General features: G+C 45.4%; 1 protein-coding gene across 2 annotated transcripts in view; it reads left to right on the forward strand.

Annotated features, from left to right (window-relative positions):
• SFXN5 (sideroflexin 5) overlaps window positions 1-25334 on the forward strand; it is a 1158373-nt gene that overhangs the window by 232178 nt on the left and 900861 nt on the right. For both annotated transcript variants that reach the window (XR_013606958.1, XM_078674489.1), the window contains exon 3: window positions 8779-8856. Coding sequence is in view for 1 of the 2 variants with exons in the window: in XM_078674489.1 (XP_078530615.1) it covers window positions 8779-8856 (78 nt within the window). In the remaining variant the exon portion in view is untranslated. The remainder of the gene's footprint in view (window positions 1-8778; window positions 8857-25334) is intronic.

Raw genomic sequence — 25334 nt, forward strand, 5'->3', positions numbered from 1 at the left:
TTGGAACTATTCGCACAACAGTTTGCTACTGATGACCCACCCCCCGCGACGCCCCACGCCGTTATTTGCTGGGTGGCAACTTACTAGACATCACTTTCGTGTCATCTAGATTTCGGCGCGTTCTGCTGCCTTGGAACTATTCGCACAACAGTTTGCTACTGATGACCCACCCCCCGCGACGCCCCACGCCGGAAATCTGGACGTTGTGCTGCGTTGGGACTATTCGCACAGCCGACCGCTACTTCGTTGTTTTTCCCTAAAAATGTTTATATGTTATTACTATTTTTGTTTTCTTGTATATATTTATAAATTATTAAAGTTTTATAATCTTACTACTTTGTCGGAGTGCTATATATTTTTAATGTGACACATAATTGTAAAAACTTTGATGTACAAAGAGTCATCCCTGGAATCTTCCGCTTCACGCTCGGTCCCCTCCCCAATCACAATACAGGATGGTTTTCAGATAATAGCAACGCTTCTGCTGTGACGGATCTCATCGAGTGTGGGCCTTGATCTACTATAACTCCTTTGAAGAGGGGTGATTCTTTACAGCTGTGGCCATAAACTACATCTGCAGGGCTAGCTGATAGCCTAGGACCGGCCTGGACAATCGGACACAGAGGAAAAGGAGTGTCAGAGGGTGCGGTAGTGAATAGGGCGAAAGGGAGGTGTCGGGCGGGCACAGGGTGTGATTCTCAGGGAAGAGCAGCGCAGATGGGGGGAGGTTTATTACCCATGCATAAGACAGAGAGCGGGGGTGACCACTGCCTGGGTGAGATGCTTGCGAGGGTGGGGAGCCATGCTAAGGATCGACAGCGTGCACAGAGTGGGTCTGGTCAAGGCATCTAAAATGGCTGCCGTGCACGACAAAAGTGTGGCATTTGAAAAAAGACAAGATGGCGCACACAATGTTTTTCAACAATTCCTGATTTCCTTCGAATCGAACGTTAACAGACGTTGGGGCATATTACCAAAGTTAAGCGATATTTATCCCTAACGATGCATTGCAAAGATTTTTTTACCGTCAGAAATTATCGCAGATAAACCTTGCTATTATCAAGGTTTATCGCAAATACGATAAAAAACGAGCGCAATGCATTAATATCGCTGAAAACTCCGCGATATTCATGCATTACCGAGCTAATGCTCTTAGCCATGTTATCCACCTCCCATTGGATAACATGGCTAAGAACTGCTCAGGGCAGCTGTTACTTTTTGGAGATATTCGCGCTTATCTCGAATATTTCCAAAAGTTGATAATAGGAGATAGCGATGTTAGCGACTGTTTCCAGTCGCTAACATCTTGGCATGCCCACTTTGCATGTCATTAGTGATAAATATCACTCACATGCAAAGTGGGACCCAAGATGGTCGCTATCTCCTACTAGCCGTCGCTAACTGGTGTTAGCAACAGCTAGGTAATACAGATATAATTTTATCTCCGCGAAGCGGAGCGCTGTTACAGATATATATCTTGTTTTTGAACGTTAATTTCTCAAAATGCACTGAAGCACATATATTGAGACATAGCAAAGGCACATCGGGCTACCAGTCCCTAGGAGATAGCGATGTTAGCGACTGTTTCCAGTCGCTAACATCTTGGCATGCCCACTTTGCATGTCATTAGTGATAAATATCACTCACATGCAAAGTGGGACCCAAGATGGTCGCTATCTCCTACTAGCCGTCGCTAACTGGTGTTAGCAACAGCTAGGTAATACAGATATAATTTTATCTCCGCGAAGCGGAGCGCTGTTACAGATATATATCTTGTTTTTGAACGTTAATTTCTCAAAATGCACTGAAGCACATATATTGAGACATAGCAAAGGCACATCGGGCTACCAGTCCCTAGGAGATAGCGATGTTAGCGACTGTTTCCAGTCGCTAACATCTTGGCATGCCCACTTTGCATGTCATTAGTGATAAATATCACTCACATGCAAAGTGGGACCCAAGATGGTCGCTATCTCCTACTAGCCGTCGCTAACTGGTGTTAGCAACAGCTAGGTAATACAGATATAATTTTATCTCCGCGAAGCGGAGCGCTGTTACAGATATATATCTTGTTTTTGAACGTTAATTTCTCAAAATGCACTGAAGCACATATATTGAGACATAGCAAAGGCACATCGGGCTACCAGTCCCTAATATTTTACCAAGTTTCGTGCAAATCCATTCAGCCGTTCGATTATTATTATTATTTTTTTTTTTGCCCCGCGGGGCCCTTTTAAAACCTCCACATCAAACCTAGGGGGTCAGCGAGGATCTACTATGCCCCCTTATGGTCATTTGCCCCTTCGCTTTGGCCTCCTCTTGTCTCTCGATCCTACCGAGAGACAAGATGGCGGCCGCTACGTACTGTTTGGAATGTTTACAGACACCGGAGAGCCAATCAGCTTCGCTTCGCAAAGCTCCGTAACGCGAAAAGTACGCGAAGCGGTGCGCTGTTACAGATATATATCTTTTTTTGAACGTTAATTTCTCAAAATCCACTGAAGCACATATATTGAGACCTAGCAAAGGCACATCGGGCTACCAGTCCCTACAATTTTGCCAAGTTTCGTGCAAATCCATTCAGCCGTTCGATTATTATTATTATTTTTTTTTTTTTTGCCCCGCGGGGCCCTTTTAAAACCTCCACATCAAACCTAGGGGGTCAGCGAGGATCTACTATTCCCCCTTATGGTCATTTGCCCCTTCGCTTTGGCCTCCTCTTGTCTCTCGATCCTACCGAGAGACAAGATGGCGGCCGCTACGGACTGTTTGGAATGTTGACAGACGCCAGAGAACCAATCAGCTTCGCTTCACAAAGCTCCGTTGCGCGAAAAGTACGCGTCCTGGGCCGCTGCCCGGTCCGCTGTTACAGATATATATCTTTTTTTAAACGTTAATTTCTCAAAATCCACTGGAGCACATATATTAAGACCTACAAAAGGCACATCGGGCTACCAGTCCCTACAATTTTGCCAAGTTTCGTGCAAATCCATTCAGCCGTTCGGGCTAAAAGTGAGGCCAACCGCCCTATGGAAAACTCAATGTTAAAAACACGTTTTGGGACCCCCCTTTTTTCTCGGCCCCCACTGGACGAACCCCCCCCCCAAATTTTCAAGGGCTGCTCAGAAACAAAATGTGCCATTTTCCTGAAAATTTCAGCCAATTCCGTCCACAAACGCCAAAGTTATTAGACATAGAATTTTCAAAAAACCCATAGAGAAAAAATCCTAACTATATATACCTACTGGCGACCGCCAGTAGGTAATATATATATATATATATATATATAAAATTTCTATGGCAAAATGAAACCCCTCATTTTGTTCCTTTTCAAATTAAATGTATTAAGTGTTACCGCTTTATTCCAATCAAGATGACCTCAGGTGTGCCATACTTTTGTCAGCCGTCTGCTGCTCATGAAAGTCAATCCTCCTCAGAATTTTCCGACTTATTAACTAGCATGAATTTCTCCCAGCATGTTCATTCCCCCACACACTATAAGGGCCATATCCTCGACCAGGTTTGGACGTCCAACCTTGACATCTCCCCTCCAGCTGTTCTTCCCTGTTCTTCTTTTTTTTTTTTTTTTTTTTTTATCTCTTTATTAGCATCAGATTGGTCCGTGCAAGCATACATTTATACATGAAACTGCTTACAATGAAAACAGTAGTGATCATTATACAAAGTGAGTAAATGGAGGACTAGACCAATAACATTACAAGCATTGTAACACATTCTAAAGTCTTATTTTCACTTTTCCAAATCTGAAGGAAAATCGCACACGTGGAGAGGTGACGCAAAGAGATATAACCTGTTTCAAACACAACGATAACGAATGAGCCTTCGTGATAGAGAGAGCGGCAAGCAACACATCCATTTACAAGCAAGATGGCGTTAGCATTGGCATAGGCAGACGAGGGCAGGTAAAACGACAAATGAAGACCAGGGTGAAGCGACCACTCCAACCGGTGCAAGGCGTACAGGGAAACGGAGGAGGGAAACTGCTCGGCCCCATCCAGCATACACTCTAAAATCAGCAGCCCACGCATACCCCTTTCCAATAGTGTGTATATGCTAAGCCTGGTAGAACGCACTAGGCAGCGCACGCCAGTTGAACCAAAACCGCCTAGCCCACCCCTTCTGGGACAATAGAGCTTGCAGCTGGGGAGCGTGTATCCCGTGTAATCCTGCTAATATACTGTCGATATGGGCCCCAGATGTCGATCGGGCGGGAAGCTGTTGGGATCTGCGTGGAGTATTCCACACTGTTGGTATTGCATTGGGCAAGGCTGCGCATCCAAGTCTTGGAATCAGGGATACGCCTGGACCCCCAAAGTAAAGCAATTTCCCTTTTCGCCAGCAAGAGTTCTTCCCTGTTCTTGGTCCGATCATAGCCTTATCTCCTTCCAATTACACCTTCATATCTCATGCCCCCCTCCCCTTGCTAAGAATCTCCTTGCTCGTAACTGGAAAAGAGCAAATCTACCCGACTTTCACGCCACTTTGGCTTCCACTGTACCCTTGCCATTGAACTCGCTAAATGATCAAGCCGATCAGTTGGACGAATGGCTCCGTCTTGCCAGCAACAAAGTGGCCCCTTATAAAAATATCAAAGCTAAGCGCCCTCACGACGCTCAACGGTGGTTCACGGACCAACTCAAAACCGAGAAACTTGCTCTGCGGCAAGCTGAACGTCGTTGGCGCCGTAACTATGACCCACAGCTCAAACTTTTTTATATCAACTCTCTAAAAACCTACAAAAAATCGATTTTGACAGCTAAAACGGCCTACTTCTCTCAAAAAATAATGGACTCTCACAGCAAAACCAAGGACATTTTTGCAATTGTCAATGAGCTTTCCCTGCCTGATAGGGTCACCCTCCAACCTCAACCCACCCAAACCCTGTGCGACTCGCTAAACTCTTATTTTATCGATAAGATTATAACCATAAAAAACAATATTCCGACCCCTGCATCTCCTCTTCCTCCTTCCCTTCCCCCCAGGAACCTTAACACCTTGTCGGAGTTTCCTCCAATTTCCCTTCAGGAATTTTCCTCTCTTCTTCTTAAAGTCAGCTCAGGCTCCCCTAACGACTGCTGTCCCCCTCTGATCCTGAGAGAAGCTTTCCTTGCCTGTCCGGGCCCCCCACTGGCATTACTCAATAACTCCCTTGCTACTGGGGAGGTCCCTCGCTCCTTCAAACAAGCAGCTGTTCTACCTATTTTTAAAAAAAAACAATGCAGACCCCACAATTCTAAGTAACTATCGTCCCATTTCCCTCCTTCCCTACTTAGGCAAGATTCTGGAGACTTATGTCACCCGCTGTCTGAGCTCCTTTATAGAGAAATCCTCTTTCCTCGACCCCCAACAAGCCGGTTTCAGACCCCTCCATTCCACTGAGGCGGTCATAGTAGCAGTTATGGACGCCCTCAGGAAAGGTGCCGATAAAAACATCTCTCAGGCCCTTGTCCTTTTAGATCTCTCGGCTGCATTCGACACGGTCGATCACGCCATCTTGACCGACCGTGTCCATAATGCTGGCATTCAGGGGGTGGCCCTTAACTGGCTCCGATCATTTCTCGATCATCGCTCACAAGCTGTTCACTTGTCCACCTTCTCTGCACCCCTCACATCCCTTTCCTGTGGTGTCCCCCAAGGCTCTGCACTATCCCCTCTCTTATTTAATTTATATCTGCAACCCTTACTAGCGTCCCTTCGCAACTCCCCTATCACAATCTTTAATTATGCGGATGATCTCCAGTTAATTTTTCCCATTGATTCTTCCCCCTCCACCCGTCTAAATTTTCAGTCCACTATGCTGACTATTGCTGAGTGGATGTATCACAGCCAACTAAAATTGAACCCCACAAAAACTGAACTAGTACTTGTGGGGGGTCCCACTAACCCCTGGAATTCCACCTTCTGGCCAACCTCCCTGGGGGCGGCACCTACCCCTGTGAGAACAGTGAAGAGTCTGGGGGTGATTATTTCTGAAGACCTTTCGATGAGACCTCAAATCAACTCGGTCACTTCATCCTGTTTTTTCCATCTCAGGCGGATACGCAAAATCAGTTGGTTTCTCACCAGGGAGGCCTTAATCCAAGTCATCATTGCTCTCATCACCTCCAGGCTCGACTACGCCAACACGCTGTATGCGGGTATTCCCGCCTGCCACCTCCATCGGCTGCAGCTGGTGCAGAATCAGGCTGCCCGTCTGATTTTTCGCCAGCCTAAACACCAGCATGTCACTCCCCTCCTTCGCAGTCTTCACTGGCTCCCGGTTTCCAAGCGCTGCACCTTCAAGCTGGCATGTTCAGTCTTTAAGGCCCTCTCCGAGGCAGCCCCAGCCTTTATCTCATCCGCCTTGACACGTCACATCCCCCTCAGAGCTGTTCACTCTGCATCCCTCAACCTCCTGGTGGTCCCCAAATTCAAACGTAAGAAGCACGGCGGATTGAGTTTTTCTGTCTTGGCCCCCTTCACTTGGAACTCCCTGCCACCTGCACTTCGTCTATGTCCCAGTTATAAATATAGAAACAAAGCAGAAGGTGCACTCTCAAAATTGTATAAATTCTTCTTTATTCCAAAATTCTTTTTGACATCATAGGCACAGCCAACGCGTTTCGTTCCTTTCTTGGTTTTTGGAACTTCGTCAGGGCAGAAATATTGATAAGCTCGAAACTTCAAAAAAGGGTGGATTCCGAGTGTCGAGTGGATCCGAATATTAATCTGTACGGGTCAGACGTACGCTCTCAAGGGTGAGAGATGGCGTTTGTCTGCCTGTGGATCCTGAAGATAACTTGTGTCTCACGTTGTAAGGTTAAGAAACCAGTTTTTAAATTTGGGCCAGCCTTTTAACTGTGTGTCGAACCTCAGGGTTCCCCAGAAGGTAGTCCCTGCCCAAATACCTCAGCGTAGTGCCGGATATATACAAAACAAATCGCCGAACCTGTGATAGGGTATCGGACATCCAGCTCTCGGCATATACAGAACGTCGCGTATGCCGAGAGCTGGATGTCCGATACCCTATCACAGGTTCGGCGATTTGTTTTGTATATATCCGGCACTACGCTGAGGTATTTGGGCAGGGACTACCTTCTGGGGAACCCTGAGGTTCGACACACAGTTAAAAGGCTGGCCCAAATTTAAAAACTGGTTTCTTAACCTTACAACGTGAGACACAAGTTATCTTCAGGATCCACAGGCAGACAAACGCCATCTCTCACCCTTGAGAGCGTACGTCTGACCCGTACAGATTAATATTCGGATCCACTCGACACTCGGAATCCACCCTTTTTTGAAGTTTCGAGCTTATCAATATTTCTGCCCTGACGAAGTTCCAAAAACCAAGAAAGGAACGAAACGCGTTGGCTGTGCCTATGATGTCAAAAAGAATTTTGGAATAAAGAAGAATTTATACAATTTTGAGAGTGCACCTTCTGCTTTGTTTCTATATTTCTTCTGTTCATGCATCCCAAGGCAGCGGATGTTGGAAGAGTTTGCACCACCATGTATTAGGAACTATACGAATCGTTGTGCATGACCTGGTTTGCTGCTTTGGTCCTTCTGTCTAACTATGTCCCAGTTATGACTGCTTTTGCAGTTTACTAAAAACCCGGCTCTTCCAGTCTGCCTATGAATAACCCCCCCCCCCACCCTTGATCACCGTACTTGTCAAGAGCGCCATGAAACCGTCGGTGAAAGTGCGCGGTATAAATAATTTTAACGTAACGTTTAACGTAACATAAGTAAGACTGTTAGCGTTCTAGTTGTTCTTTAGAACACTCTGGGACATTCTGTCATTGGGCTACATCTGGCTGATATTTGGGCTACATTTGGTTTTTTTTGTCTCTGGTGGCCATCTTTGGGCTACATTGGGCTACACTGGGCTACATTTGGGCTCTAACATATATATAGCCCAATGTAGCCCAATATATATTTTTCAAAGTTAATTTTCGTAAAAACCACTGGAGCATATATCTTGAGACATAGCAAAGGCACATTGGGTACCAGTCCCTACAATTTTGCCAAGTTTGGTGGAAATCCATTCAGCCGTTCGGGCTAAAAGTGAGTCCAACCGCCCTATGGAAATTAACATGGGGAAAACACGTTTTGGGACCCCCCTTTTATCTCGGCCCCCGCTTGACGGATCCCCCCGAAACTTTCTGGGAAGTAGCGGAGCGCAGCGAGGCAAAGTTAAGGAAAATTACAGGCAGATCCCTCATTCGGCGCCAAAGTTATTCCCAATAGAATGTTGCGGATTTCCTATGGAAAACGATCCTAACTATAACTACCTACTGGTGACCGCCAGTAGGTAATATATATATATATATTATATATATATACACACAGATATATATATATATACATATATATATATATATATTTATACATATATATATATTTTTTTTTTTATTCAAAGTACTTTTACAAAGTATATGACTTCACCACACATGCATTTGCGTTGTAATGGCATGCATGATGAAGTCATATGCGGAGTAAAAGTTTGCGCAATGTTGGTTTTGCGGAGTAATTGTCCCACGTTGTAAAAAATGCGGAGTGATGGTATGCGGGATTTTTGTTTGCGGGATACCGTCATATATTTGCTCCAGACATCAATGCAGAAGTTTGAACGTATGAATTGTCGTGTCCAGCAGTATTTTGATCATGGCTCGAGAATGATCCATTTCAACTGGTGGATTCATCTCCAAAAGGTACATTTGACTTTGTTTCATGTTTCTCAACAACTCCTCATCTGAATCCTGCTTCTGTTTGCAGAGTCGTCTCAAGGAAGCTGTCCAGCTGCTGGAGGATTACAAGCATGGAACTTTGCCACCAGGAGTCTCAAACGAACAGGTAACATTTACTGTCGTAGAAATGCTGAGCCTAAGGTATCCGCTGTTGTGATGCAAAAAGCATTGCCCATTCCTTTACCAAGCTTACCTTGTAAGAATACATATCCATTCTCTTTACCTGGTATTTTACAGTACATGTTTTGAAATGTATGCACTAAAAACCCTTTAGATTTCCAGGAGGTTCTGAAGGGGAACGTGTGAAACATTTGAAAGCTTTTGAGTCTGACACGTTACCCAGGACCGCACTCATACTCCATAGCAGCAAGCCATGTATGCAATATGAGTAAACTGGATGCCTGACAAAACACAGACATTTTGCTACCATTTGATACCATGATTATTCCAAACATCCATTCCTTACCCTGGATATGGGAAATGTCATTATCACGTGTGATGCAGTCTGTATGAGCCAAATGCTACTAGCCCTTTTACCTATTTTTAGGTGAGGGACAGAGGAATGGTAGTCGGTATATAGATACCTGAGGTCCAGGGATTCTTTGTTAAAAAAAGGACACCCCCTCTTAAGATTCTGTGGTTCTACATGTTAAGATGTTTCTGACCCTCACCTAATCCTCAGTTTGCCACTATTTATTACTCAATCAGCCAACACTCAGTAGGCTTGTGTAAAATCGTAGGGGCGCCCTTTGTGACTGTAATGCATGGAGCCCCCTTTAGCAGCAGTAACTTGAAGTAAATATTTCCTTTAAGAGTTTGTTGGTCTCCCACACTGCCTGTTTGGAATTTTGGCCCACTCCTCCTTACAAACGTGCTTACAATGGGTGATGGTTGAGGGCTTTCATTTATGCACAGCGCGCCTTAGATTCCACCACAATATCTCACTATGTTTGAGGTCTGGACTTTGACTTGGCCATTCCACAGTCCTGATTCTCTTGATCTGCCGTTCAGTTGTAGAGTTACTGTTGTGTTGTGGATCCTTGTTCTTCTGCACAATCCACTTTCCGCTGAGTATTAGCTTCTGAACAGATGACCTCTCATTTTCGCCTAGAGGGCAGTATTAGAGAGGAGAATTCATGATGGACTGAGTGGCGGCGAGGTGTCCAGGTCCTGCCACAAATCACCACCACCATGCTTGATGGTCGGTACGAGGTTCTGGTGGACATATGCAGTGTTTGGGGTTTCCCAAACATGTTGTACACTACAGCCACACAACGGCACTTTGGTCCCACATACCCAGAACACATGGTTTAGAAGTCTTATGGTTAATTCAGGCTCTATTGGCAAACTTAAGGCATTTAGAGAGAAGGTGTTTTCTCCTGAGAACACTTCAACAAAAATGCAGTTGTTCAGTCTTTTATTAATGATAGAGTTATGAGCTCTACCTTACAGACCGACGTCCTGCATGTGAGAAAGTGCCATCTTTCTTGCATGGTATGCCCCCACTTTTTGCTGAATTGCTGATGTGCTTTGACTGAGTGTGCCCTGGGCTCCTGCCAATCAGGTGCACAGTGCCTGTGTTCCTTCCCTAAAACTTTATTGAAGCTAAAACCCAATTGGCACCTCTGACCACATGTCAGACCCTGGTAAATGGTACCATGGGTACCCAGGGCATTGTGACCAGAGAAGGCCCCTAAGGGCTGCAGCACTTATTGTGCCACCCTTAGGGGCCCTTAACACTGCCTTTGCAGGCTGAGTGTCCTGGTGCAGAACTAAATAAAGAGTCGACATGGCACACATCCCTGTGTGCCATGCCCACAACCCCACTGCCCTGGCATACATCAGTCACCCCTCTAGCTGGGTGCCCTATGCCAGTGGTGTGGGCACAGGTGCGTGAGCCTTGTGCCCCTACAGTACCCAGGGCCATTCCTGGGCACTGTAAGTGCAGTGATGCCATTAAGAGTATATGGTGCTGGGAGGTTGTCATTACGAACTCTACAGCACCATAATGGCTACACTGAAGACTGACAAGTTTGGTAACAAACTTCTCAGCACATTAAACCCACACGGATGCCAGTGTGAGATTTAATGTAAGATGCACTACAGAGGGCATCTTAGAGATGCCCCCGATACCTAACCTACAATCCATGTCCTGTCTGAGAGACTGCCTCGGCTGCCACACAGCAGACATGTTGCTGGACCCCTGGGTGGAGAGCCCCCTGCTCTTCTGGGCCTGCAACAATGCACATCCTGGGCGAGGTGCTATGTCTCCTCCCCCAGGATGGACAGGGGGAAGCTTCAAAGGCATGTCTCCTTTGAGAGCTTCACCAGGCCACTTGCTGTCCTCAGCAACTGGCCCCCACCAGTTCTGACCCCCACTCTGGCGGGAAGACTGGCGGGAAACCCTACGTCAGGAAGGGGGGTGTGCCAGCCTGTGCCAACTCCACCCCTCAGGTGGGAGAGGCGAGGTGAAGCACGACTCCGGGCTACCGCCATCTTGTACATGGGGAGCACTACCCAATCACAGCTAGGCTCCTGCCCCCCTCCCACAGGAGAGGAGCAAGTTAGGGGGTGTACCCACCCCAGGACAGGGACCTATTGGTCCCTGCCCTCACCCTACCTGTAAAGCCCCTAAATTTAGTATTAAGGGGCACCCTGAACCTTCCTTCCTCAGATCCCGATTTAGAACAAGCAAGAAGATCAAGAAGAAGTAGGCCTGCCGTGCAGCTGCTAACAAGAGGACGACACCCACTGACTTGGCCCCAGCCCTACTGGCCTTTTGATCCTTGAAACTGCTAAATCCCGGCTTCTCCTGCGGACAGCAACCTCGAGAACCACTGAGGACCTGCCTGCCTTAACCCACTTAGACTGGGACTCCCACGAGCAGTGGCTCTGCTCAAACAGCAACACCACTGGTGCCAGCCAGGAACCGCGAATCCAGCACACTCTGCACCCGCCAAGCCCGACCTGTGCACGAGTGGACCAAGACCCTGAGGACGTCCCCCCGGCGATCCTGACCTGGAATCCAGTGCCCAAGGACCCTCCTCGACGACCCTGACAACGCCTGCAGACTCAGAACCAGGGACCCCTCCAACCGCGACCGGTAAGATTTCCCAACATCCAAAGACACCCCTGCACCCGGCGCCCCCCGGCCTCATGTGCCCGACTCAGGGCTGCCTACCTCTCCTCCAAGTTCCCAACTTAACCCTCGAAGTGTTGGTCGCTCTCGAAGAATCTCCATCCCGGAGCCTGCAGCCTTTGTTCCTTTCTGAAGATCTCCATTGATTAACATTGAGCGCCCGCCGGCTCAAAAGCATCCTGCACCCAGCCGCCCGAGTGCCCCTGGCAGTGCAACCTTTGTCCTATTCCACTTCCCTAGTTGCCTTGAGCAAGTGACCAGGAGACGAGCTCCCACAGACGTGTGCCCTGCTAGCCAGCAGCCACCAACCGCAGGCCCCCTGCCTATCATTGGATATCATTAGGCCTAACTACCTCTGCACGCGGCTGCCCCTGTGCCGCTGAGGGTGTACCAATTGTACCTACCTGACTCTGGAAGACCCCTGAGTCTATGCCCAGTACCTTAACTCTGCCAGTCAAGTGCTTACTTCCATAGGCTAACATTGACTGGTTTCACTCAAAAATTCTTCTGAGTGTGGAGTTTTGGAACTTTAAAATATTCACCTAAAATCAGCGGAACAACGAATTCTGATTTACTCACCTGTTATCAGGAGAGACCTCAGTGCTGCATCTTTTAGCCCAGCACAAACCCTGGAAAGTAATTTTTACCGTACTTACCAGTAACCTGAATTTTCTTCCATAGGAAACCATTGACTGTTTTTCTGTGAAATTTCTTCTAAGTGTCAATTTTTGCAAACTACAAATATTCTTTAAAAATCGTACCAACTACCAAAACGTAATTACTTACCTGTCTTAGATAGATGTCCCAGTGCTGAACTTAGGAGTCCAGTACTGGAATACAAAAGTAACGTGAACATGCTTTACCTGCAAATTGAATTTCCTTCCATAGGATAACATTGGTAATTTCAACTGAAAAAGTTTCTGTCAACTTTTAAAATACAATAATATTCCTTAAAAATCACTACTGTAACCAAAACGATTTTACTTAACTGTTTACAGGACATGTCCCCTGACTGAATCTAGGATCCAGTCTGGTGGTTAGAAAAATAATCTACAAAGTAATTCATTGCATTTAACTGAAAATACCCATTGAGCTCAATGTTGCATTGTATGTGAACTTGTGTTGCCTATTGCAACAAACTACAACTATTAGATTCCAAAAGCCGAAATGTCTATTTGAAAAGTATTTAACTAAAGTAACTCATTCTGAGAAAGTATATTTTGATACCTTGTTGGATCTAAAAATAAAACAACTATATCTTTTGATACAAAACAATTGGCCTAGAGTTCAGTTCTTGAGTGTGTGAGACTATTTGCTGACTGAGTGTTTACAACAAATGCTTTACACTGTCCTCTGATACTGCCTTACTGCTCGACCAAGCTACCACTTTAGAGAGTAAGGTTATATCTAACTTAAGCCTCTGCCAAACCTCTGGGGTCTGTGGACTCTGCGCACACTGTATCTATTTGGGAACAGTATATACACAGAGCCACTTTTTCACAGTGCATATCACGGGATCGTGTTCGTTGCGATCCGTGAGAGCATCAGGTGGTCTGTTTCGAAGCCTATCCGTGCTAGATATCAAACGTTTGAACTTTCTCCTTTTGTAAATTCTCTTTTTCAATATGGAATGATGGACTTTAAAAATGGCTTCACAACCCTTCCCGAATGGATAACCAGTAATGATTCTTTTTCTGAGACTGTCACAGATAAAATTTGACCAAGGGAGGATGTGTTGCTGTAAACCTGAATGCTCAAGAGTCCAGACCAAACTGACAAGGATTCTGAATTTCTATTCTCGATGAACCAGTAATCACGTGCACATGTTTTGTAGCACCTGATTCTAATTACCTCTTTATGTGATGTGGAAGCAGTGTCGGGGGCTGGATACTTATTTTTACACACGGTTTCTGAATGTGTGTGCTTTCATTACTATAGTTGTTTATAAACGATTGAGGGAAAGCCTGATGACATTCACTGCTCATCGCCAAATAACTTTTTTAAGTTAGATCCAACCAAATCACAAGGGCTACTAAACCCGCTGGAATCCCAGCTTTGACAGGCTCTCTCAGATTGCCATGGGTGCATGACTGAAATTTGTTAGGGGTGATTAAAATTTAGGAATAATAGTCAATGATAATCTTGCAATTGAAAAAAAGGTAAAGGCAGTTTAGAGGAACCTTTACTCTAGGAATCCAAGCAAATCTCTTGCAATGCTGCAACATCTTTATAATGTCAAGGCTAGAGTGCTGCTAGGGCTCCGCAAGCTTGTCATATATCTCCTGTGTTGCTCTGTAGTTCTGGGCTTCCTCTGACGAAGAATCATAGACCAATGCAGGAAATGTGTGGCTAAGAGATGGACATTCAAAGCTTATTGCCTAGTCCACTAGGAGAGCCACTTGCCTCCCATGGTCTCCTGGTCTAAGAATTGAAATCTTATGCACCAACTTGGGAATTAAGGTCCCCCTCTAACCGGATCCTGCTTGTTCCCAAAATTAAGAAAACATGAACAGCGAATACAATTGTCTCAGGTGTGTTTTCAGTATTGTGGAGCAATAATTATTGAAAGATGGCTGTTTTCATTATAAAGCTTCCCCGGAACAATGCTTTTGCATCTACCTACTGAGCGTCAAGAAGCTACCCCGGTTTGTACGTTTTAGACTTTGTTGGAGTATAACTGAGGACATGTTTGGTCGTTGAGGGTGTTGAATTTCGTAATATTGCTGTATGATGAAACCTTCAATAAAATATGTTTAAAAAAAAAAAAAAAGCTATCCCGGTACCTGTGCTTATAAAAGCCTTTCACCTTTTACATAATCTAGGGAAGAGGTGTGGTGCAGCGGCCAGGTTGGCTGACTCCGGAACACTGGGCTCACGGTTCGATTACCCGGCGGCAGGTTAGCCCAGCACCATGTGACTCTGGGCAATAGCTTGCCTAATCTTCCCGTCAGCCCCCAGCGCCTTGAGACCCTTAGGGATGATTAGTTTGCGCTTTACAAATACCGGGTTATTATTAATGAGTGCTTGATGGCGTGAGAAGTTGTGAGTAGCGGTGGAGTATCTGTAGTTCATTAATTGTTCAGAAAGAACTGATTCTCTGAACAGAACTCAGGGTAAGATTTATGGTGAGGTAAGCGATGAGTGAGTGGCAGAGTACGTGTAGGTAAGAGATTAATGGGAAGGTTTTAAGAAAGCCGAATAGAAATATTGAAAATAATTTTGCTAATGCTAGTACTAAGGCATTACAAGGAAAGACAACTTAGGTTTCCAGGTCGTTCATATAAAGTTTCTGATTGTTATAGTAACCTGCATAATGTAAGCAACGTTTTGTTCATACATTTGAAAAAAAGGAGTAATTTGAAAAACAAAGTTCAATGAGAATGCATGGCAAAGAAGCCGACTGTACATTTTCTTCCACTCATCTGTTGATTCTTTGGAATAGAACGAGAAAATGTCTAGTTGCTACATTTTATGAAAGTGTGAAGATATTTCCTCTCGGAAGAGAACCTACAGGTGATGCGTACTTTGTGGTGAGTTGTTTAAGGGAGCCTTCGTTTATGCTCAGATGAAGCCCTCCATCTTTGTGCAGATGCTGATATGCCTGGTATCCACACATGTAAGAGGCAGTACTTAATTTGAGCCGGTGGTTTCCGGTCCTCGGCACTGGCACATTTAATTGCTAACAGTGGCACTTATGACAGTCTGCCACATGGAGGCGCTGTTTGCCTTATTTAGAGATGAGCAGCAGTTGTTTATTAATTCAATGTACATTAAAATGACTAATACCTACCACCCCAGCCATTCTTATAGCTTTAGGGGCCTTCAATAGTGTGCACTGTCACCCTAGTAGCAGTGTGATCGTTCGTAGTTGCGCTGGCTCTGTCAAGGCGCAGAAAGGGGCAATAGGTGGTGCAAGCTGAAGAGGCCTCCTGAAGAGCGCCCTGGCACAAAATGCGGGCCTGTAAGCTAGCCGTAGGGGATTTAGAGCCAAATAATTTAATAAATCCACTAACTTGCCAAAGCAGGAGTGCGCATAATCTCCAGAATAAGAGTGATCTCCAGTGGCATAGGTTTTTAGTCAATAGTAGGACCCTTCTTAAACATATCACAATTCTGGAGGATAAGCATCCAGAGGCTTTATTCCACATGGAAACTTGGCTAAACGATAACTGTCTACCTGATATCACAATGGCGCTCCCACAAGGGCATTCTCTCGCCAGATATAATTGGGTCGACGAAGTGGGCGTGATATTTTTAGCGCCATCTCAAAGTGAACTTTACTCCTACATTGATCCCTGTGTGCGAAAGCCTCTTATTCAAGATTGAATGTTCCCCTACCTTTTTGTTTTCTGTATTACTGGTCTATGCCACCCTCGGCCGGCCACCAAATCATTACATCTTTTGCCTGAGATTCTGACCTCAAGCAGTTTGCAGTATGCAAACTTCACGCTGCTAGGTGACCTAAATTTGCACCTAGAGGGCAGAGAATGTGAAAAGACGGTAAACTTTTTGCATGACCTTTTGGCTATACAGCTTTCTCAGCTAGATAAATCCCCCACTCATATAAAAAGACAATCACTGGACCCAATTTTGACTAACATCTCCTGCATGTCGGCAAGAGCCCCCCTTCCTGTGTGCTGGTCAGACCATTTTATTATCCCTTTTTCCTTCACAATAATTGGAAATTAACCCCCAAATGTCGGGCATCCGAGAGCTACTAGACAATGGTCTAAGCTAGACACAGCTAGCTCTACTTAATTCAATACCTGAAGTGCATGACAACGTTTCTACATCATATACCGTCTTCAATGACTGGGTAAAGAACTCACTAGATGAGCGAATCCCCCCGAGATTGAGCAAAACATCTAGGCCTCAAATAAAAACCTTGTGGTTTTCAGCAGAAGAAAGAATGCAAAAGAAAGGAAGTGGAGGATAATCTACGATGAAACCTGTAAACTGACTTATAAAAAAGCATTAAAAGGGTATCATGATGCCATCAGGAAAGCCCGGATGGGTAACTGTGCCCTGAGAATTGAAAGTTGCCCCAAGTCCTTGAAGGAACTTTATAAGATAGTCAGTTTGTTTTTGAAATCTCAGAGCATGGGCTCAGGGCCGCCCACTCAGAGTCTCGCTGCGACTCAGAGCATGGGCTCAGGGCCGCCCACTCAGAGTCTCGCTGCGACTCAGAGCATGGGCTCAGGGCCGCCCACTCAGAGTCTCGCTGCGACTCAGAGCATGGGCTCAGGGCCGCCCACTCAGAGTCTAGCTGCGACTCATTAGCTAGCTACTTTCTTACAACAGCAAATCTTATCTATGATCTGCTTGCTGGGGCTTCTGACCCCAGAGACACGTTTAGCGATAAGTCCTCAGCTGTTAGGACCAAGGGAGAACTTCCTGCGTCTCCTCAGGTCAGCTTGATGGAAACTACCAACATAGCTAAAACCATAAAATCAGGCTCCCCACTGGGTCCCGCCCCCGCGACATTTTGCTGAATGGCAGGGATGCTATTGTTTTAGTTCCCACCCACACATATATAACCTGTCCCTGGACAGGGGCAGGTACCCGATGCATGAAGCACGGCACGCGATCATTAGACCATGTTAAAGAAACCACCATTGACTCCAAAGCTAGCTTAGAGTTATAAAGATGCTACAATCCCTGCAAGAAAGTGTAACTTGCTTGAAAAATCAGAAAAAAACAAAGAGCATTCTACGTTAAGACCTTAATTAAATTCAATCAACCAAATTGTTATAGGCTCGATTTCAGACATCCCACACGACAATGTCTCAAAGCCGTACTCACTTCAGCCGAAGTGAGTGTAGTTTATTTTACAGTTATAATAAGCACACAACTTTCCAAAGATGTATATTCAATATTTACACTAGTAAGCAGTTTATACATGACGTGGTGAACCCCAGTGAAGTGACCATAACCTAACAGTGCTGTACAAAATGCGTGAAAGAAGGAGAACTTGTTATTGGTAGTAGAAGAAGGGGAGCTCTTCACAATTATGGTATAGTAATTGTATATATCTTTTTTCTTTGGCGCTCCCTTTTTACTTGTCGACAACGTTTCGACCCTCTCGTGATACGGGGTCTCTTCAGGACAGGAATTCTGGGGACAAGAAGTAGCACAGGGGTTGTGCCGAACGTTGGATGTTTTCTAGGGTGAATTCTAGTAATTTCAGGTTGTCCAGAATAAAGGGTCCAGGATGTAATGTAAGCGATTCAAAAGCAACAGATGTGCCGCTCTGAGTTAGTGAATTCAATGGTCTCTTCAGTAATCAGATCTAGTCTCGAAGGTGAGTAATTTAATTACTGTTTTCCAAACGTCGCAGTTCCTTTGTGAAGGCGCAGCGCTTGTGGTGATCCGATAAAAATCTCGGTGTGAGTAATTCAATTACTGCGTTCCACCTCCTCAATTATTTTGTTGTGATGGCGTTGCGCTTCGGAGGTACGTCCGGACATTGTCGTGCGGGCTCTCTGAAATCGATTCTATAACAATTTGGTTGACTGAATGTAATTAAGGTCTTAACATAGAATTGTCTTTGTTTTTTCTGATTTATTCAAGCAAGTTGCACTTTCTTGCAGAGATTGTATCATCTTTATAAATGAGTTCCTTGTGAACACTGTTTTTCTGCTGATTAGCAACACCCAGTTCGCAAGGACATACTGGTCGCTCTTGTTTTTTGTAAATATAGCCTAGAGTTATAGGCCTACCTCTCTCCTCCCTGGAGTAAGCAAAATCCTGGAAAAAGTCATTAACAATCATCTCTCTATATTCTTGGAAGCTCGTAACATTTTGCACCCTACTCAAACTGGACTACTTGATGGAGCTAAAACTGGTCCTCGACCTTGGGTCGCTGCTGTCCTCCTTCTCGATCGAAAAGTAGCATTTAACACTGTCTCGTACCCAATCTTATTGCTGAGGTTGATAAAGGCAGGGATTACGGGGTCAGCATTCAAATGACTCTCCTCTTTTTTAAATAATCGGATCTTTCAAGTCAGCGAAGGGCCTTTTCTTTCTTCCACCCATCATTTGAAATGCGGTTTTCTGCAAGGCTCCTCTTTGATCCCGACGCTTTTTAATCTGTATGTCCGTACTTTGTCAGACATATTCTGCTACTTAGGTTTCTCTATGGAGAGTCCTGTGTGTACGACACACAGACTATATTCTCCCAACAGGACAATTGTCTCACAGCAAGTTAATGTCTGCCTGCAGCAAGTTGCTGACTGGATTGCTGCAAGTTGTTTAAAGTTAAATGGAGATAAAACAGAGGTCTTGGTGGTCTACAACAACCTGTTGCTCTGGAACCAGCTTAGCCGGACTTCCTCTTTGGATGATCGCCCCTCCCCCAAGGCAGAAGTAAAAAGCCTGGGTGTCACACTTGACAGCAAGCTCACCATGGGTCTCAGGCCAGGAAGTTATCATACAGCTGTTTGCCCTATTACGAGCCCTCAGTAAAATGCTTAGATGGCTAGCTGTCACCGTCCGGAGAGTGGTGGTTCAAGACCTTATTCTATCTCGCCTTGACCCCGGAAACCCCCTCTACTTAGGGAGCCCAGTCTCAGTCATCAAAAGACTTAAGGTAATTCAGAATCCCGTGGCTCAAACCCTCAGAAGCTCAGAAGGAATGGCATTTTACTAAATCATTGCTTAATGACTGCCAAGATACAGGTCTGAAACTTAAAAACTTACCAAATGGGCTTTGGCCTAGGCTTGGAGTAGGTTAAGAGCTTTTTCATTCACAGAGAAGTACAGGAGTACTCATGGGAAGCGGTGACCGTCATAGAGTCACAAAAGCCGCTCTGGAATTCTTTGTGGTAGCAAGCCTACATCTGCACATGAGTGAACGTGCTGCTCAAGAGCAAATGCCCTTTCCAACATCTTTTTTTGTTTCTCAATAGAGCGTATTTATTTCTTTGAAGAAATTACTTGACCAAGTGCGGGGTCTCATACTGTGTCTTGAGACCTGCAGATTGGCAGGGTGTCTCTGCCAATTTGGATTCAGTTTCCCTTCTTCAGATGTTGTGGTTATGAATGTAGTGAGGCTATGATTGTGTGAGAATGTTGTGACAGACTGTCAGCTACCAGGGGCATAATTATTTGGGTGAATTGATTCTTTTGTAAATAGCTATGTATTGTGCTTATTTTATTGTGTTTTTTCTTCTCTGTATGAATTATAAAATTGTCTATGAATGAAATACTAAAAAAAATATTTAAAAAAAAAGACATTTTCCACTTTTGAGTAAATATGAGAAAAGATTACTATAAAAAGAAATGATAACTTGGAAATAATGAATACAACTTTACACTTTCTGAAGAAAATGAATAAGATTGTTGTGTATCTGTCACCAATATTACATTGCAAATTGGATACATATCTACATTGAAGTATTGTAGCCATTGAGGGAAAATTGTTCTCCTTGCTGAAATTACTTCCCATAACCCCACAAATATAGGAGGTGTTCACCCACCATTTTCACCTTGGATAATGATCAATTCCTACCATTGACCGAAGAATTGAGTTTACCGGAGACGTCAAGTCTGGCTCATCACAAGTGAAACTCACACATTTAGAGGTTAGGTCTCTCTTCTATTGGGCTGAATCTCACCCTTGGTGAGGAGGGCTAAAACCACAGCTCCAAGTGGCTTTTGTGACGATTCTACTGTGTGCAGAGCAGCACCTGATAGCTTAAGAAGCTGCTGGAAGTGCTCTGATCCCAGGATGAGCAGTCCTACAGCTCTCCCAGCTACAGAGAGGAGCTGTGCTGTTCACAGCGGTCGAATGTCCCACATCATGGTGGTAATACCATTTCCCATATGGACAACTTCACCTATTGTACATTCAATACGTTTTGAAGACCTTTTGGTTTTACTAAAATTATATGTATAATATAACTATGTATATGTCTTTCAGGCACCCCTCCATCCATTGATCTGTTATTCTGTAATTCAGTTTTCTTCCGTCAACTACAGCATACACCATGGGGCAGCGGCGGCTGGCACAGATTGGAGGTAGTAGGGTGGAGGGCGGGGAAGGAGGGGCTAAAGAAAAAAAAAACTCCTTGCCGCGGTATCCAACGTTGTCTGTCCCGGAACAGGAACAGAGCACCCAGGAAGCACCCAGGCTCCCCTGAGCCAATCACAATGCTGCAATGCAGCCTTGTGATTGGTCTGAACACCGTGGTTTGGCACTTAGATGGGGACTGGGGGTCTGGGCATGTTCTCCACCCAGGCTGTAATTCACAAAGTAGTTCCCTTAAGTACTAGAGACTGCTAATGCCAATGTATGTGTTTTTGAGACCCATAATTCTTTGTGTATCCATTTATGTTTCTTAGATTGGCAAGGCCCCGACAGCTTCCTGAATTATAATTTTCTGCAAACACCATGAGAAAATAAAACATGAACTGATACAGCCAAAAGACTGGCAGCCAGCACAAGAACTATTGCCTTTGCTAATTTTGGTTGTACTATTATATTTAGAGTATAATTGTATTACTGTCTCGTCAGCAGAACTTCTCAATGTCAAATGTGTTACAGCACTTTCTGTGACCTCATTAGTATGCTCTCACTTCTAAAAATATTGAAAAGTTGAGCTTTCTGGGTCTGCATCATGATGACATCTTTTGCTCTGTGTTGACGCAAAGGGGGTCAGTGCAACTCATTTTGATGTCTTAAGCTCATACATTAACTCCTAATATCTCCCAAGTTAATGCATGTTTTGCTGACGGCAGAGCTCGGAAACACAGAGCATAATTGCCTCTTTTTGTTTTTACGCTCTTCTGTTAGAAAAATATGCATTAAACGGGAGATATTTGTGGCTGAATGGATGAAGAACAGCCGCTTGAAACTGAACTCCGACAAGACGGAAGTCCTCATCCTTGGATCATCACCGTCCGCCGGCCCCCGGCCCTAGGCAGCGCACCCAAACCAACGGACCACGCGCGCAACCTGGGCTTCATCCTGGACTCCTCCCTATCGATGACCAGACAAGTCAACGCCGTCTCGTCATCGTGCTTCAACATCCTACGCATGCTCCGTAAGATCTTCCGATGGATCCCCACCGAAACCAGGAAGACGGTCACCCAGGCACTTGTCACCAGCCGACTGGACTACGGAAACACCCTCTACACCGGAACCACAGCCAAACTGCAGAAAAAACTCCAACAAATTCAGAACGCCTCAGCACGACTCATCCTGGACATCCCCCGTCACAGCCACATCTCCGGACACCTGAAAGACCTGCACTGGCTCCCCATCAGCAAAAGAATCACGTTCCGCCTTCTCACCCACGCACACAAAGCCCTCCACAACCTAGGCCCCAGGTACCTCAACAGCCGCCTTACCTTCTACACTCCCACCCGCCAACTACGATCGACCCTCGCCGCCGTTCCACGCATTCGAAGAGCCACCATGGGAGGAAGATCCTTCTCCTACCTGGCAGCCAAGACCTGGAACTCCCTCCCCATCCACCTCCGTCGTACCCAAGACCACCTCTCCTTCAGGAAGCAACTCAAGACCTGGCTGTTCGAGCAGTAGCGGACCCCCCCCCCCCCAAAGCGCCTTGAGACCCTCCGGGTGAGTAGCGCGCTATACAAATTTCTTGATTGATTGATTGATTGATTGATTGATTGATTGATTGATTGATTGATAGAATGGGCTGAGCTGCAAAGATACCGCTCCTGGTGGGGCCATGAACCAGCCTGGAACTTACCATCTTCTGAACTTATCTACTTGTAACCACCATCCTGTAACTTACTAATAAACTTCTACTTTGGTTCACCTCGTGGCTACAATCCATCATTTCAACATTTTCCTAACTGGGAGAGAAAGGAAATGAAGAAACATTTTGAATACGCAAAGGAGGCCAAAACCGATTTCTACCACAGAATTGACCTGTTTGTCAAACTTGGCACCTATGTTCTTAACCACTCCTGATTACGGGCCTAGAGGGGGAGCCCCCTTCAGCCAAAAGGTCTGCCAGGCTGCAGGTAGATTGTGGTCTAAGAACAAAACTTCAGTTTCATCCGCGTTAGACTTCAGTTGGTTAAGGGTCATCCAATGAAAAACAGCAGCTACGCAAGATTTAATTGGGTCCGGAACAATCTGTTCTCCATTTTTGAAGGCGAAGAATAGCTGCGTGTCATCCATAAAGGAAATTATTTTCACCCGCAGGATTGCGCCAGCTATGCCAGTGGTGTAAGATAGATATTAAACAGAGTGGGGCTCAAGCCGAGCCCTAAGGAACCCCTATTGTTATCTCTGTTGACCCTGAGAAGAACGGCGGGATCCAAACCGCCTGTCTTCTGTACTTAAAAAGGAGTCCAACCATTTCAAAGCCTGGCCCTCCAGTTCAATTGACTGGAGGCGGGCTAAGAGCCTAGAGTGAGAGATCGTGGGAAGGCTGCTGATAGATGTAACAATATCAGCATAGCCTCCCACCCGCCTCCCCGCATCGAGGGTGTCTAAGATATACTCGGTTACCTCGAGCAGGGCCGTTTCAGTACCTAAATTAGGTCTGAAGCCTGACTCACTCAGGTGCAAACGGTTATTAGACTCACAGTAACGTGAAAGTTGCTGGTTGAAAAATGTCTCCAGCAGCTTACAGCAGGGAGCAGAGAGATTGGCCTGTAGTTAGACAGTACCTTAGGGTCTGCTGAGGCGTTTTTCAGCAGAGGGAGAATTTCGGCCTGATTCCAGGCTGGCAGAATTATGGCCTTAGACGGCGAGTCGTTAAGTAATTAATTGACTAAAAAGTTGATTCCTAGTGTCCCCAAAGCTAAAAGGTTAGGTGGACACGGATCAGAGGATGATCCTGACTTAAGACCTCGAATAGATTCTAAGGTATATTAGAACATTGGAATGTTGGGAGCTCCATTGCAGACAATGGAGTGCTCCCCGCTTCTACGGGCCGGTAAAGGCCCGCAGAGCAACATTCCAATGTTCTACAAAGGCTTCTCGAAGCTCGAGGGGATTTATATCCCTCGAGCTTTGAGAGGCCTCTGTTTAATTTGTTAGAACATCCTGCCACTAGTTAGAACATTCTGCCCTCTAGTGGCAGAATGTTCTAATAGCCTTATAGCCCTTCGTTGCAGGGCTATAAGGCTATTAAAGTCCTTTAATGGCCTTTAATAGCCGGTATAGGCCGCTACTGCGGGCTTTAAGGCTATATTCCAAGGGAATATGGTGAAACGATGATAACGAGCACTCCACAATTTCAGCCGCCATCTTATCTACCAAGGCAGTATACTACACATCTTTCAACGGAATTGTGTTGAGGCTAGATTGGATGTTGGAGATTTTTCGCTGGAAAAAGGAAGCCAGCTCTTCACACCGTACAGCCGAAGGTTGTATGCTTCTGGCATATCCTGTAGGTGACATAATATTTTTGCAACCTTAAAAATGTCCCTGGATTTATTATCTGCTGCCTCAATATTTTCTTCATAGTAGAGCTTCTTTACTCTTTTAACAGAGGACTGATATATTAAAGTGCTGCCTTATTTAAGGCTTTGTCCTCCTCCTTATAGCATTAACACCAGCATCTCTCCATATGTTTACAGTATTTTTCTCCCCCCCTGCCCCCGCCCCCCCTCCCAACCCCCCCGAAGGCTTTCCGTTAAACAAGACCTATAAGGTTTACTTCTGCATGGGTACGTACAGACATGGGCGTCAGTTTTTCCACCACTTTACGGATCCAACTATCGACCCTATTAGCATATGCCTCGGCAGATCTACAGAGTATGGTGACAGTCTCCTTCAAAGAACAATGGAGCTCAGTCCTGTTAAAAAGCCTTGATGAATAAAGATCTTTAGCGGGCGGATCATTTGCTTTCAGTATAATTGGCCAGCAGAACTGACTCCAGTGGCAAAGTGAGCAAAGGACCCATGTCTGGCATACCCTGTCATCCTAGGGCAAACAAAGCAAACACAAGGAGATGTTGGACGGACTGCTGAAACTGGGGGTGAGTGACTGAAAAGTTATTGTTATTGTTAACTTGGTCTTTTATAGCGCCAAATCACCAACAGGTCTCTAGGCGCTAAAACAAACAACAAAACAGTGCATGAAGGAGAGGAAGACGAATGTTTCTGCGCTTTGCCACTGGATTCAAGCTAGCCTGGCTGATGAGGGGTGTTACCCTGAAACCGGTCCCAGGATGCTTGTTTGCGGTTCAGGGAAGACCTGGCTTGGCTGTTCGGGCTGGACTGTTCCCATGAGGCACAGGGTCAAGACTGATTTTCATATAGCTTTGTCTGCACTGGGGTGGAGAAGTGAGCTAAAAAACGATGATGGATTCAACCCAGATCTGTGACTGGGGGTGAGTGTTTGAAAAGTTTCAGTGCTCCGTCCATCATCTCCTTGTGTTTGTAAGAATCACCATGTCGCCAGTCTTTGATAAGCAGCAAAGATCTTGGGACGGGTGCTACCTGACAACCAATTGAC

The sequence above is a fragment of the Lissotriton helveticus genome, chromosome 2_1, assembly GCF_964261635.1.
Source record: "Lissotriton helveticus chromosome 2_1, aLisHel1.1, whole genome shotgun sequence".
Taxonomy (NCBI): domain Eukaryota; kingdom Metazoa; phylum Chordata; class Amphibia; order Caudata; family Salamandridae; genus Lissotriton; species Lissotriton helveticus.